Source organism: Molothrus aeneus, chromosome 5 (genome assembly GCF_037042795.1).
Source record: "Molothrus aeneus isolate 106 chromosome 5, BPBGC_Maene_1.0, whole genome shotgun sequence".
Taxonomy (NCBI): Eukaryota; Metazoa; Chordata; class Aves; order Passeriformes; family Icteridae; genus Molothrus; species Molothrus aeneus.
The window spans coordinates 5,430,661-5,445,079 of NC_089650.1; the positions used below are offsets into that span (position 1 = coordinate 5,430,661).

General features: G+C 48.1%; 1 protein-coding gene across 1 annotated transcript in view; it reads left to right on the forward strand.

The window, feature by feature from the left end:
• The first annotated feature begins 12,481 nt into the window (after nucleotides 1-12,481).
• Nucleotides 12,482-14,419, forward strand: part of CACNA2D4 (calcium voltage-gated channel auxiliary subunit alpha2delta 4) — a 119,845-nt gene continuing 117,907 nt past the window's right edge. The window contains exon 1 of the mRNA XM_066549571.1: nucleotides 12,482-12,588. Coding sequence (XP_066405668.1) covers nucleotides 12,482-12,588 — 107 coding nt within the window. The remainder of the gene's footprint in view (nucleotides 12,589-14,419) is intronic.

The window sequence follows — 14,419 nt, forward strand, 5'->3', positions numbered from 1 at the left end:
TGTTATGTTATGTTATGTTATGTTATGCTATACTAAAACTATACTAAAGAATACAGAGGATACTTACAGAAGGCCAAAAGATTATGAAAACTCGTGACTCCTTCCAGAGTCCCAACACAGCCTGACCGTGATTGGTCATTAAGTCAAAACAATTCACATGAAACCAATGAAACAACCACATGTTGGATAAACAATCACCAACCACATTCCAAGGCAGCAAAACACAGGAGTAGCAAATGAGAAATTGTTTTCCTTTTTCTCTGAGGCTTCTCAGCTTCCCAAGAGAAGAATCCTGGGCAAGGGATTTTTCAGAAAATATGACAGTGACAAGCCCCTGCCTTTCCTCAGAGTGCAGCACAGGGTGGTGTGAATCTGCCCTTCAGATTTGTGGGGTTTTTTTAAATTTAATGGAGATTGTACCCTCAAACCAGAACAGTGTTCAGATATAAATCTGCCCAGCATGGAAGTGAACGTGAAATGCAGGAACCACTTTGCTTTAAGTATAGCTGAAAAAAACTACTGAAACAAGCAGGAAATAAGTACTGAAATGGTAAAGTGGAGAAGAAAAGGAGATTTTTACGTCACTTTAAAGAATAGAATTTGGAGAAAATATGTTTAATGTAAGAACGCCGTTCCTTTATAGCTGTTGTGGAAAGAATTCGAGTTTCAAGTAATCTCCATGTTTCTTCCTTTCAATAGGTGAGCAACGACATAAAAAAAAATCCAATTAATTAATTTAGAATAAATATGTGGTGCACATAATAGGAAGTCACTGCACATTTTCTGAGAGCAGCAGCTTCAGTCAAACGGGTAATAAAAAAAACTCACACAACATTTTTTAAGCTATTTGGAGCATACATTAATTAAAATACTTTTTTTCTCTATTTGGACACAAATGCCACAAAAAGCAAGGTAAGCCCTGTAAAGGCAGAAGGGGAAACCCTCCAGCATGTGACTAAACAAGAGAAAAGAAATAGAAAGGATGAGATCTTCCTGTCAGCAAGAGAGTATCCTGCTTCCATGCCGTGAGGGAACTCTGGAAAATGATGGTATTCCTACAGCTGCTAATGTGTGCACAGAGGGATCTAATCCCATGGTTAGATCCTACATAAATATTAACATTTTTCTGCCCAAGTGCTGCTGCCACGCATCTCTTGTTACACCCTTTGTCTGCAGGTACAGCCACCCATCCTGGATTTCTTCACCTAGACCTGAAATCTGCTTCTCAAACAGCCTAGAAGGAGAGAGAAATGATTAATGTGTCACTTCAGAACCCTGCCCACCTGTGGGTTTTTCTTCAGCGCTTGCCTGTAAATACGAGGTTGAGAGGGAGAGAGGAAAGGAGCGTGGAGGCTCTTGGCAGCCCTCCCGGAGCAGGGCTACTCAGGCTGGGAACAAAAGCTCTGTTTTCCTTCATTTTTACTGCTGCTTTGCAGGCAGCAAAATTCTTGCTCCTGCTTTCTGCCTGGAGCAGTAGCCCCGGATCTACCACTTAGCCAAAGTGCATTTCATTCATCTGAGCAGGGTTTCTCTGTGCCTGAGGCTCCCCTCCTGGATCCTCATCAGGGAGGTCCTGCCTCTCCTGGCCTCTGCCATGGATGCAGTGAGCTGCAGCCAAGAGCTTGGATCAGGGGAGCTGCCAAGTTGCAGAATTGTACCAAGGTTCAGGAATCACCTCCTGAATGATGGAAGTCTGGCAGCAGGGCTGCAGTTCCCATCTCTGAGAGAAGTGTGCTTGCAAGCAGCATCATCCTCTTGCCTCTGCTGTCTCACCCTCTTTCCCTTCTTTTTTTACCCCTGAAGGCCAATACCTAGTGCTTCCAAGCTCCTTAGCCCTGCCCAAATTGCTAAAATCACCAGTTCCTCCAAAGCAGCTGCAGGGAGATGCTGTAACCCTTGTCTACCCCATGAGCAAGCACAGGCCATCACCACGGGCTCCTTTCATGTCTAAGTGTGCCACAGCTTAGGAATGTCTCAGAGTGTCAGCAGGACCACAGGTGAAGATGATGAATCCTGTAACAAATAAAAGCATTGTTGTCTCTGAGAAAACTCCCTCCAGGGATCATAAAGCAGGAGCTTCATCAAAGGAAAGGCAGAGGGAACGAGCAGAAATGTAAAGTTGAGGAGTCTCCAGTTAACTCCTTTGAGAAATATGAAGAAATTATGACTGTGTACTCAAGAAAGTCCAGTAAGGACTTTGAAATTAGTGAATAGTTCTAAAGAGGTGTGAAAGGTGGAAATTTTCAGCTTGCCTTTAGGGGCAGAAGTGCAGGTGTGGAAATCAGAAGAGGGAGCAAGGAGAGAGAAGAGCACAAACAAAACATGATTTTGTTTTGGAAAAAAAAAAACAACAAAATCAAGGAAAGTCAAGGAAAACTTTCACTTCCTTGGCTAAAAGCAGAAATTTAGAGAGCATTAAATTTCAGGAGACTCAGCTAATCCCTCACTGCAAGGGCTGCTAAATCCAGCAGACAAATGCTGGCCAGTGTCAGTGCAGGGAGCAGTCACATGCCCAGAGATGGAGACAAGAGGCCCTTGTGTCTCTGCTGCGCACACCTTGAAGCAAGCGGGTTATGAAGTGGGAAGGTCTCAGAGATAAAATATCGGTTTAGGAGGTGACAGGAGGATAGAAGTGGAGCTCTTCTCACCACACCATAACAAGCTGCTTAATTACCCTGTGCTGAGGGAGGCCTGGACAGACAGAAGGTGGGGAGGGGAACAGGGCAGGTTCAGATACAGAATAAAGAGGCACCAACACTCTTTGGGTATTTAACCTGAAGTGCTCTGCTCCTTTTCTGGAAGTGATGATTTCATAATCCTCCTCGGATGAGAACTCTTAACATGATTTTTAAAAGACTTCTATTTCTTACATATATCTTTTATGTCTTCAACATTGCTCTACAAGTGCATTTATATAAATAGCTAGATAGAAGTGTCTCAAAGTGCTTTTTATACACACTACCCTTCTAAAGGAGAGAGAAGGAAACATTACCCCACTTAAAATGGACATGAGGAGCAGTTCCATAACAGATGTATGTATAGAGGTCACAGAAGTCAAGAGGCAAAGGCAGAGACTGATGCTCAGTCACACCCCACTGGGGCTTCACTCCTCTCCCAACACTTCATTTTTGTTTGCAGCCAACTGAGAAATCCCTCAGTCCAGCCCAAACTGCTCTGTTTCCCAGACCCAGCCCTTTGTAAAGAGATCAGCATGTTGTGTAAGCACCGAAAACTGGAAAAAGCAAGGAGCAGACAGAGGCAACAGCAGCAGCCTAGCAACCAAAAATTAGTCCAGACAAATGCAGGATTTCTGATATTATATTCCTTTCCCTTTGTAGGTGCTGTATCACCCAGCAGGAATCCCTTCCCTGTCCCTTGCTCTGCAGCATCCCAGTGGCTGGCACGTGGCAGCCTGGCGTGCCCTGAGCCTGCTCTAGGCCAGGGAAATGAACAAAGCCAGCAGGGAGTGACCAGAGCAGCAAGACTGTTTTCATATGCAGCTCCTGTATTGATCAAAAAATAAATTACAGTTGCTCCCAAATATGCTGTCTCCAGCTGTGTGACAAAGATGACACCAAGGAGACCAGTTGGTGCAAGATTCCCATTATCCTCCCTGTCCCATTAGCTCTGCTCTGAGTCTCTGATGCGATTTGAGACGTGCTGCTGTCAAAGCTGTTGTTGTGGTGCTTCCTTAGAAATGTTTTCCTCTTGCCTGATGACTGCAGCAGCATAATGGGAGTCTGAAAGGGGTTTTGATGATCTGTCCAGAGGTGAGCAATTGCTACTGTCATTTCAGAAAAGACCAGAATTACAAAAAGTCCATTTTCACTTGGAAAGAAAAAGGCAAAACTTTCTGTTGTAGCTCCTTCATCCCAAACATGACTTTGCCAGAACAGGATGGGCTATTGAGCTATTGAGGTCTGTTTCTGCCCTTGGCCACCCCAGTCTTCATGTGCTAGGGAACAGACTGCTCAGCACTGCTGAAAACAACCCACTGTGGGTGATAAAACATCCAAACATCCTCCTGACTACAGGGCACAGGATCTGCTCACCTGATCTCCACAAAACCCCTGCCCAGAGACTCAGCTCGCTCTGTGCTCTCTGCATTTGTTTCTACACCTTCATGGCCCTGAGCTGCCATGGCACAAGTGGCTGTTTTCTGGAGCTAATATCAATTTTCTCCTTGGCTAGCACGTTCAGCAGTGTACTGAATCCAGCTAATCAGTGTCTGCCCTGCCAAAAAGCAGGAAAAGGCCTCCATGGCTCTTTTAATCTGTTGGATTTCTCAGCCCTCCTAAGCAATGGATTCTAAGGAGGTCTGGTCACATCAACCTTCTCTGCTTCCATCTTATTCCATACTAGATGTGTAAGGCTATCCCTTTTTAATCTTTTAGCCTGAGTATGACCAGAATGCTCTGGAATTTGGAAGTCTGCTGGACTCCCCCCAGTTTTGGGAGGACTGTGAAAACAGTGAGCTCCTTTCTTTCCTGATCACCCTCAACAGAGGTTGGTGAGAAGAGAAAGAACACCAGCCTGCCCTTTGCTTCTGCAGTCCATCCTTGGAGGGAAGGCTTTGGAACTGAATAACCTTTCCAGTTGCTGCTTCTGCCTGGGTAGATGAGAAAAAAATAGCTGGTGAAAACAGCTATTAGGAGAAAATACCAGCAGAGCTCTGGAAAAAACTCTGGAAGGCAAATAGAAAATTATGGCGCTTCAGGGATGGGATAGAACTGACCAGTAAGCTGACCAGCAGGGCACACTTTGAAGGTGGCCCAGGAAAGGACTTATGGAATCCTGGGCACAGATAGCTCCCATCTCCAGGGGGGATGAGGAAGATGAGGGAGGATGAGGAGGATGAGGAGTGCTGTGTCTCTGGCCCTGTGTGCTTCCCTGGCAAGCACAGAGGGCCATAGCCAGTCCCAGGAATTCACCTCCCAGATGAGCCAGGCTGAGCATTTGCTGGAGCAGGAGAGCAGGTGGAGTGTCCTGGAAGGAGTAGCTGTCCCTGTGCCTGGTGACAGAGCAGGAAGAGCCTTGAGGCTGTGTGACAAGATCTGCTGAAGACCCAGCTGCTGTGTTTGGTGCTGGTTTCCCTCCCGCCCTGGGTGACACTCAGGGGCTGCCATGAGGTAGCTCAGTGCCTGTCAGAGTGTGACACCAGACACTGGAGCACAAGTACAAGCCAGGTAATGCTTCTTCTGTCTAGGGGAGTTACAGGTCTGGCCAGCAGAGCAGATCCAGGCCTAAACTGCCCTTGTAAAAGGGAATCACTCCAAACTGAGAACGCCAATTAACTCCAGCATCACTTGAACGAATTAAGCCAAGGTCAGAGCTGCAGCAAGCAACCATCACTAATGAGATTTCAGTGCCTGCTCTGCCTACTTTATGCACATCAGATTTCCTGTGAAGGAATCCCTCGGGGCACAACTGTTTGGCTTCTGTTTGAAACTTCAGGAGCCTCTGGCTCAGGAAGATGTAAACTTCAGCCTCAAGGCTGCACTAATGAGAAGGCAGGAGCTGGAGTGCAGCTTTGGCAAATGAAAGATGATTTGAGACAGACATCATAAGTTGGAATAGAAATTTCCTTTCTTACAACACAAAATTTAGAAATATTTGCTCGATTAAAATTTTATATTTAAATTTTTATATATATATATATATATAATATTATTTATTAATACCTCTTTCAGTCCTACATTCCAGTTTTTGTCACGGAGGCCGGACACAGTTCTTGGTTTTATCTCCAGCGTGCAGCAGGCTGCTCTGTCCCTGACCCAGCCCTTTGCTGAGCTCTCCCTCTCTCTCTCCTGCCTGTCTCATGTGCTGCCCAGATGCTGACAACAGTGGGGGGAAGCAGAAGGAGCCAGGCTGCTAAAAACTGATTTTTTCAGGCTTTGCACACTACTACACCTTCCATAGTATGTCCCCAGACCAGGCTGAATCCTTGGGAACCACTCTGTCCTGGGGGCTGGCAATCTCCTTAGCCAGCACCCACCTCGGGAGGAGATGGCTGAGAGCTGGAGATTCCTCACCCAGCACAGGGAGGGACCAGCTCCATCACCCCACACCGAGGGGGGCTCAAAAACATCAACAACAACAACCAAAAAATGCTGGCAGCAAACACGCTGGTTCACTTCCTGAGCTCATTTGTGCTCCTTGAAGGAAATCAAAGAAGGCATTTAATGATCCTCCTGGGCACAACGTGATTTGTATCTTCATCCTTTCAGGGCAGGCTCGTGGCACCGAAGGCCCTGGGGTGGAGGGGAAATCTGTTTGAAAGCTGCTGGCAGAGCAGGATGCTGTCAGATGTCGAAGGGAGGAAGGAGGAGTGTGTGTTATGGAAGCTGGCAGGTGACTGAGCTAATTACGGAGTCGGAGGCAATTTAGGGTGACGGGAAGTGACTTGAATTGTAACCAGAGGTTAAAAGAGTTTAAAAGGAGCAGAGCCTGTGCTGCCATGCTTGGATGGGTGAACACCATTCCCTGCCAGCCCGCTGAGCAGCTGGAGGTCAGGGAAGCACCTTTCACACTCACTACAGGGTAATTTCACAGCAAAACACAAAACGGTGTTAATTGGATGTGGAAAGCCTTTTGCAGAGCCTCCCCCCACCTCTTTCTCTTCTTCAGAACTGTCAGGGTATTTTTAATAACAATTGATGGTTGCCTAAAATCACAAAACATGTTTTCATTAATATTCATGAAAGAATGGACTGGTTTTATCTACACCTACATCAATGTGTGGTAAAATGTATCCAAAGCCCAGCTTTTATCTTTAATCACACTGAAACTGATCGCCTCTGATTTTTGCAGGGAAAAAAAAGGGGTCTCGTTTTCAAAGGAGAAAAGCATGAAATGTTATCATTTGTGACCTAGAATTTTGGCAAAGCTTCTGCCTTCTGTGGAATCAAAAGGAAGGGAAAAGAAATAATAAGACTTCTAAGTTTTTTTTTTTTTAATTGAGTTCTGAATATTCCGTAAATTCTGATACACGTTTCTACAACAGGTCTTGCTTGAACACTCAGTATCAGCAACAAAAATTAGCAGGAAAGATTCAAAGATTTTCAACCTCTGAAAGATGAAAAAAAAAAAATCTTTCTGCCCAGCCATTTCCATTTATTTATGCCGTGGCAGTGTGCAGCAGCTTCCCCAAGGATGAGGCACGAGTGCTGTGCCAGCCCACAGACGGAGAGCCCCTGGCCCTCAGTGCTGCGCTGGGGAGAGGCAGCTCAGCTGTGCTGATGCCATCTTCCCTGACAGGCAGATGTTCCATGCCTGGATCACCACAGAGAGGCCTGCAGAGTGCTGCAGCCCAGCTCCACGGCCTCCCTGAGCCACCCCTATTGCCAGGGAACAGAAAACCTCCCTGGTGAACTGGCAGTGCCATCCAAACACATCAGGGGAGGGCAGGGAAGCGTGGGGCTTTGCTGCTTTGTCCCTGCAGATCATTGCCAGGACAGAAGAGGGTCCTTGGCACTGGAGGCTCTGCTGTCTCCCCCTGCAAGAGCTCAGAGAATTATTGTATTTCCAAAACACCCTACAGCCATGACCTAATAAATCCTTATCAGGATTTCAGCAAGTAGGTGAACCAGTAACATCAGAGCATAAAGGCATCTATGATCTCTATGAACTCATCTCTGTGCCTTCCCCACCTGCTGACCCTGACAGTGCAACAGATGGAGGAGGGACCCTCCTTTTTTGTAGCCCTGCCAGGCTGGAACAACTTTAATTTGGCCTGAGTACCTCTGTCCTGATAACCTTGCAAAATCCTGAGCCCTCACTAACACAGTGAGCAGAGAGAAGGAGGGATCTGCAGCGTGTTCCCCAAACAGGGTCATTGCATCATACCTCGAGTACACAGGATTTGGCAGCATAGATGATGTTGCTAGAAGTGCACTGAGTCAAGTGTCTTTGCAGCACATACTGGCAGAATGACTGCCACCATTTATTCAGGCACTTGATGCACCAAGATTCCTGGGGCTCCCCACAGAGCAAAGCCTCCTCCCCAAGGAAGCTGTTATAGTGCAGGCAGTTTATCACAAAAGGCTTTAATCTCTTTTAAAATGGGATTTCCCTTTCTCTTAATCAAGTTCCTTCAGGTGAACTTGAAATGTAAAAGATTAAGTTTAACCCTTTGATAGTGGATAAAGTTCACTTTCCCTCTGTCTGCTTTTTCAGGAAAGCTGCATTCCTGTGGGGGAGAACTGCTCACAGTTCTCCCCAAACAGAGCATCTGCTTTCACTTACTTTTCCTTTTCTTTTTCTATTTTCCTTTTTTTTTTTTTTTTTTAATTCATTCTTTTCCTTGCCATGGCTTCAGGGGTGGTGGGAAGATGCTCCAGTGCTTTTTGTTTCCTGTGCATTCTGCTCTCCCTTGGTGTCTCCCTCTGTGCCCTGAATTTCCTACTGCTCAGAACACTGTGTCTGATGAGGGTTTAAAATGCTGCTAGCAAAAACAAATTTAAAAAAAAAATGCTAATTTCATCTTGGAGTATTTAAACAAGTCTAAATTTAGAGCGGAGCTGTGGAAAAAAAAAAAAACTAAAAAGGGAAAAAAGGCAAAGTAACCAGCTGAAGGCATTAATTAATATGACACCCATGTGGCTGCTTCTATAAACTGCAGGGAGAGCATGTGGCTTGCAGATGAATGGGTGTCCAGGCAGAAATGTACAGAGCCCATGGGTGTGATGGGGGCTCTGGGAGGACATGTGTGGTGCAAATCCTCCTGCTTCCCAGAGCTCATCTGGGAATGCAGAGCTGCTGATGGGACCAGGTGGGTTGGGAGGGCAGCACTCAGCTGGGGACACCTCCCCTGGCCCAGCTACAGCACCACCACTGGTGCAGGAGCAGCTCCTTCCCATTCCCACCAAATCCACACCTCTGCAGAGGTTGCTAACTCTCCACAGCACTGAAACTCGATGCCAAGAGATCTGCATGGCCAGTCAGTAAAACCATGACTAAAATTACTTTTCCACCACTGCCTCTGGCAAGGATCCCCTCCCCTGGCAGCTGCTGGGACCGAGAGAGATTGGGTTCTGTGGTATTGGCAAACACCACCCCAGGGAATGGTCACACCTGCTCACACAAGGCAGAGACACCCTCCCCATGTCTCCTCAATGAGACACCAGCTCAAACCCAGGCTCATGAGCAGAGTATTTGACCAGGGTAGAAAGGAGATTTTGTGCCCAGATGCTCTCTAAGTTGCCCCATCAAGAGATAATGAGAGGCACAAGGTTACAATCTCAGACAAATGCATCTGCTGGGAACAAAGAATAAACATTGTTTATTCCCATCATGGCTTGTTTTACATGCACTCTCCTCCTATGTATCCCATTGTGAGACTTTACTTCTTAACCAGTCTTTTGGTGATAGTTGTTATTTTCCTGGTCATAACATTTGCCAGTCTCTTCCCATAACATGATAATCCAAACTCTGGCTTTAGTCTAACCAGAAATAAATAGAGCAGGTAAATCTCTCCCCTGCCTGTGTTTACAGCACAAAATCACACTGGTATTTTTTTTATTGCCTCATGGTTTTGCAAATGTAGCTCTAAATTGCTGCACTTGCTCACCTCTTGCAGCTTTAAGTTCTCACTCCTTGTTATGTATTTGCTTTCATTCTTTCTCACAGATTTCATTTTCTTTTTCCCCAGTCAGCCCCTGCTGTTATCTCCTTCCCTTGCTCCAACTGTGCTCACACACGGTGGAGGCTGAGCCCTGCAGAAGCAACTGGATGCACACTAATCCCATTAAGGCCCCTCCAGGCACCTGGGGTTTTCAGTTTTCAGTGCTATTTTCATTTAATCTTCCAATCTTACTTCCTTGCAATTTTAGATCATTAAGGGGTTAAGTGAGATATATCCACTAAATGAGATAAATCCAAATAAAGGGATTTGGATCTCCCAGTTCAGCGTGCTGCTGTCTCATTGCCTTTTCTATCAATGTTTCAGGGGTTACCAAACACACCCAGACAAGAGCTCTTGCCAGAACCCATCTGGATTAACCTGGGTCCCAGCTGCAAGCAGCACACTGAAGAGATCCTGCAAAAATCACTCACAAAAACAATTTATATGGCTCCTTGCAAAGTGGAGAAAAAAATGTTATCTAAAATATTGATGCTCCTGCCTTCAGATCTCATTTCAGATTTTTTTTTCAGTATGTGAATTTTTATCCTCTCTTCCCTCAAGTATCCAGACAGGGAAGCCTGTCACCCTGGGTGCCACCCCTCAGTTTTAATCCTGGTAAGCACAGACAAATGAAGCCTTCATTGTCAGTCTTCCCAGCTCCTCTAAGAGCAATTTTCTCCTATTTTCCAGCTGCAGGGGCAGGAGGAGGCTGCACATTTTGGCCACTTGGGAGAGGTGAATTACACGGGCCCAGATCTGCTCTGCCTGTTGCCTTCCAAAGCTGGCTCGGGCAGCTGCTGTGCAGCCATGTGATGTGCTAAAGGCACTGTCTCTGGAGTGTTTGTTGTGTAGAAATTGATTCTTTTGTAGATTTTAAGGTCAGAAAGAACCATTTTAACTTTCCCATGAAACCCTTTGCACAGACTTAAAAACATAAGAGAAATTTATGCCCTCCAGGCCCACAGCTTCTGCATGAAGAAGATTGTAATTCTCAGTAAGACATTGTCTGGAGTAAATATTGTAATAAATGACAAAACCATCCTATCCTGAGGTGAGTTATTCCTGGAATTACTTAATTCCTTACCACAGGCTTTCAGCCTCTTCATCATACAATTTAACCTCTATTCAATATTTCCTGGTTTTATTCTCTTTTCGGTATTTCCTTTGTCACTTCTATTATCCCATTTAAACTGCATCTGTGCTGGCTTTGGCCAGGATTCAGTTATTTTCCTAATAGTTGTCATCTATACTATGGGCCTTAATTTTATTTCAGTGCTTTGACAGCCAGTTTCCCCCTCCATGTCCTTAGAGAAAAACTAACAATCTAGTGTGGCTTCGCATTTTACATTAAACATTTGCATTTTACATTAAACAAGCCATTTGTAAATGTGCCAAAGATGATTGTAAGGTACTGTAATAAATGGCTTAATTCATAGCCATAGAGCCTAGCTGTTCAACAGGTTGAAGCAGTAATTTATGCTCTTTCTGCTGCCATATCTGTAGTTATTTATAATTCATACTTCTTATGATGATAATGAGCTTCCACAATGTGTCCCTCATCCAAGTGTGCAGTGTGCTGCTTCCTGCCATTCATCAGGCTCAGCAATTGGCCTCCTTTGATTCATTGCTCTCCAGACACAGACCAGGGGATGGCAATCTCAAGTGAATGTTGGCCAAACTGAAAGGTCTGGCTATTAATAAATAATCATTCACATTAGGAGGTGATCAGTTGAAACTGGCAGAGAGAGCCCTTCCTTTTGTGTCACTTTTGCTTTCCACTGCTCATTTTCCCTCCTCTGCCCTGGCCAGAGACCCACAGCCGTGGTTTGGAAGGAGATTGCCTTGGCAATCGCCTCAGAGCTGTCCTGGATGCTCTGCTCGGCCTCATCGCCCCTGAGCAAACCTCAGCCCTGGGCAGGGGCCAGCAGGGACCCGCTGGTACCTTCAGGGTTCCCCCGATCCCCTTGGGACAGGAGATAACGCTGGGACAACCAGCCGGAGGGACCCGCCAGCATCCTGCAGGTCGGGGAGGCCCCGCCAGGCAGAGATCAAAGCTCTGGGAAAGGTTTGGGGGATGTGGATGCGACCCCTTTAAAGCAGGCACGGCCTGACCTCCGGCTGGAGAAGCCAAGACCCGTCTTCAGAAATCAGAGTAATCCCGGGTGATTTTATCCCACTCCACTTCCCTAAATCTGCGGCTGCTGCTGCTTGCCGAGGGGATTAAGGGCTGGCAGGGGATTACGTAGCCGCTGCAGCTCCCAGCGCCGAGCTCCCTCCCGGCGCGGCCGCTCCGGGGCCTGGAGCCGCTCCTCACCCGTGGGTGCGCACCCCTGACAGGGGCCCGAGCCGATCGCCACCCGTGGGTGCGCACCCCTGACCGAGGCCTGGAGCCGCTCCTCACCCGTGGGTGCGCACCCCTGACCGGGGCCTGGAGCCGCTCCTCACCCGTGGGTGCGCACCCCTGATCGGACCCGGAGCTGCTCCACACCCGTGGGTGCGCACCCCTGATCGGACCCGGAGCTGCTCCACACCCGTGGGTGCGCACCCCTGATCGGACCCGGAGCTGCTCCACACCCGTGGGTGCGCACCCCTGATCGTACCCGGAGCTGCTCCACACCCGTGGGTGCGCACCGGGCCGCAACTCCCACACGGTTCCGTGCCCTGGGCCGAACACCCCCGACGGCGCCCGGCAGCCGCGGCGGCGCTCCCGGGGCAGAGGCGGCTGCGGTGCCCCCGGGCCTCGGCCCCTCACCAGCAGGGCTCCCAGGCCGGCACCATGGCGGGGGCCGCCGGGGAGCTCCCTCAGGGCAGCAGGAGCGGCCGGGAGCCTCCGCATACCGCCGGCCGGAGCCCTTGCTGATGGCCGGTGCCTGCAGGATGGGGCCCTGGGCCGTGCCGTGGATGATGCTCTGTCTGCTCTGCCTGCCGCCCTGTGCCAGGGCCCAGACGAAGATCCCACTGGAGACGTGAGTGTTGCTGTGTGCACGGGCGGTGAGGGTGGGAATTGCCTCCCCGACAGTGGCAGGAGCGGCGGGGACAGGGTGCTCCTGAGGGACGCATGGCTCCGGTAGCTGGCACTGCCCTGCACTGGCTCCTGGCAGAGGGCACAGACATGGGAGCCACCAATTCTATGTCCAGGTCTAGGCTAGGATGCAATGCCTCTTCCTCCTCACTCCTCAAGCTAGCAACTCATCTCTTTGGTTAAGTATTTTGGCATCTATTAATGCTCTGCTTAATGCACTGGGCAGCAGAAGGCAAAACCAGTTTAAAGACACGTTCATAAAACCTCGCTGTCGCTGCTGTAACTTGCAGAGATCCCACCATGGAGGCAGACGGGAGTGGCCCCAGTTTGGCAGCTCCCAGTTGAGCAGAGTGGTTTCAGTGGGCGCTGCTGGGTTTCAGGATGCCAGGAATACCCAGGGGATGCACAGCCCTGGCCAGGTTCTGGCTGGGGAAGGTGCACACGGGGTGTTTGAGTGATGATGCACCTCTTTGTGCAGAGCAAGGTTTGCAGCTCCAAAGCTCTGGTCCCTTGCGTTGGTCTGGATCAGTGCTGGCTGCAAAGGGCCTGGGTAAAGCACATAGCCGTGTTTATTCACCTGTGTGGCTGTCAGAGGATGTTAGTGAGCGAGGCTGAATGGAGGAAAGAGGCCTCAGCGCTTCTTGCTGGTGCTGGCTCCACCTCTCTACAACAGGCGTAATGGCCCTCCCTAGAGCTCCGGAGGGAAGGAATGAGAAGCTGAGCTGCAATACAAAGCACACCCAGCCGTGGTTTGTGCATGCACTGCACATGCAGGGACTCTAGATGCATTTTTTGGGGTTTTTGGTTTGCGAACCTTGGGTTTGCAATGCTCCAAGGCCTGCGTGTGCCTGTGTGACAAGCGGCTCCTCCAGCACCGTCACTGCCGGAAAGCTCCCCGCCAGCAAAGCAGCGCTGGCAGCCCCCCAGGAGCCCAAGAGCTCTCGGCAAGCCCAGTTTATAAAAACTTCACCTTGTTAAGCTGATTTGGATGAGTTAAATCCTTTAAGGATTAGAAATGTCAGTGCCGCCGTTGGTAAAAGCTGTTGTGGGGCAGCCTCTGGGGAGCTGGGGCAGGGTTGTGGGTGCAGGACAGCAGCTTGGTCTGGAGAAGAGACAACACTGCCAGGCAGTTTGAGGAGGAAACATCTGAAAAATCAACTCAAGTCAGCTTAAGCACTTTCCTGCGTTTGGGGAAACATTTTTTATTCAAAAATTGCTAATAAGGCACTTACAGATGTGCCACCAATACAGCCCATCTGCCCAGGGGCTGCACTGACATTATCCAAGAGGGTCTCGGGAATCTTTGCTGCCAATTCTATTCTTGCACTATCGAGCCCTTCCCCAGCAAAAATGCTTCTGATTTGGGTTTCACAGAAAGGACACAGAGGTTACACAGGATGAAATCCAACTTCTGCCAACTTCAAACCAAGCAAATCAACTTTCTATGTCCAGGATAAATACCACATAGGAATGAATACATTTTGGCATTGAAGCCTCTGGCATTTAGAAGCCAGCCTGTCCTTTTTGCTGTTCTTGCCACTGAATACAAGAGCAGGGATTAGAGGCAGACAATCTCTGACCAAAACCTTTTCTGATGTGTTTCGTTATAATGTGATACTGAAAAAAAGAGATTTACGTCACTTTGCACAATTTGGAACTTATTCCTGTACAAGAATGAAGAATAAACAATAGAAACAGAGCTTTTCTCCTCTGGTACTAAAACCAGAGCAATGGCTGAATTAATCCCTGGTGTTTCAAATCCACTCATGAATTTA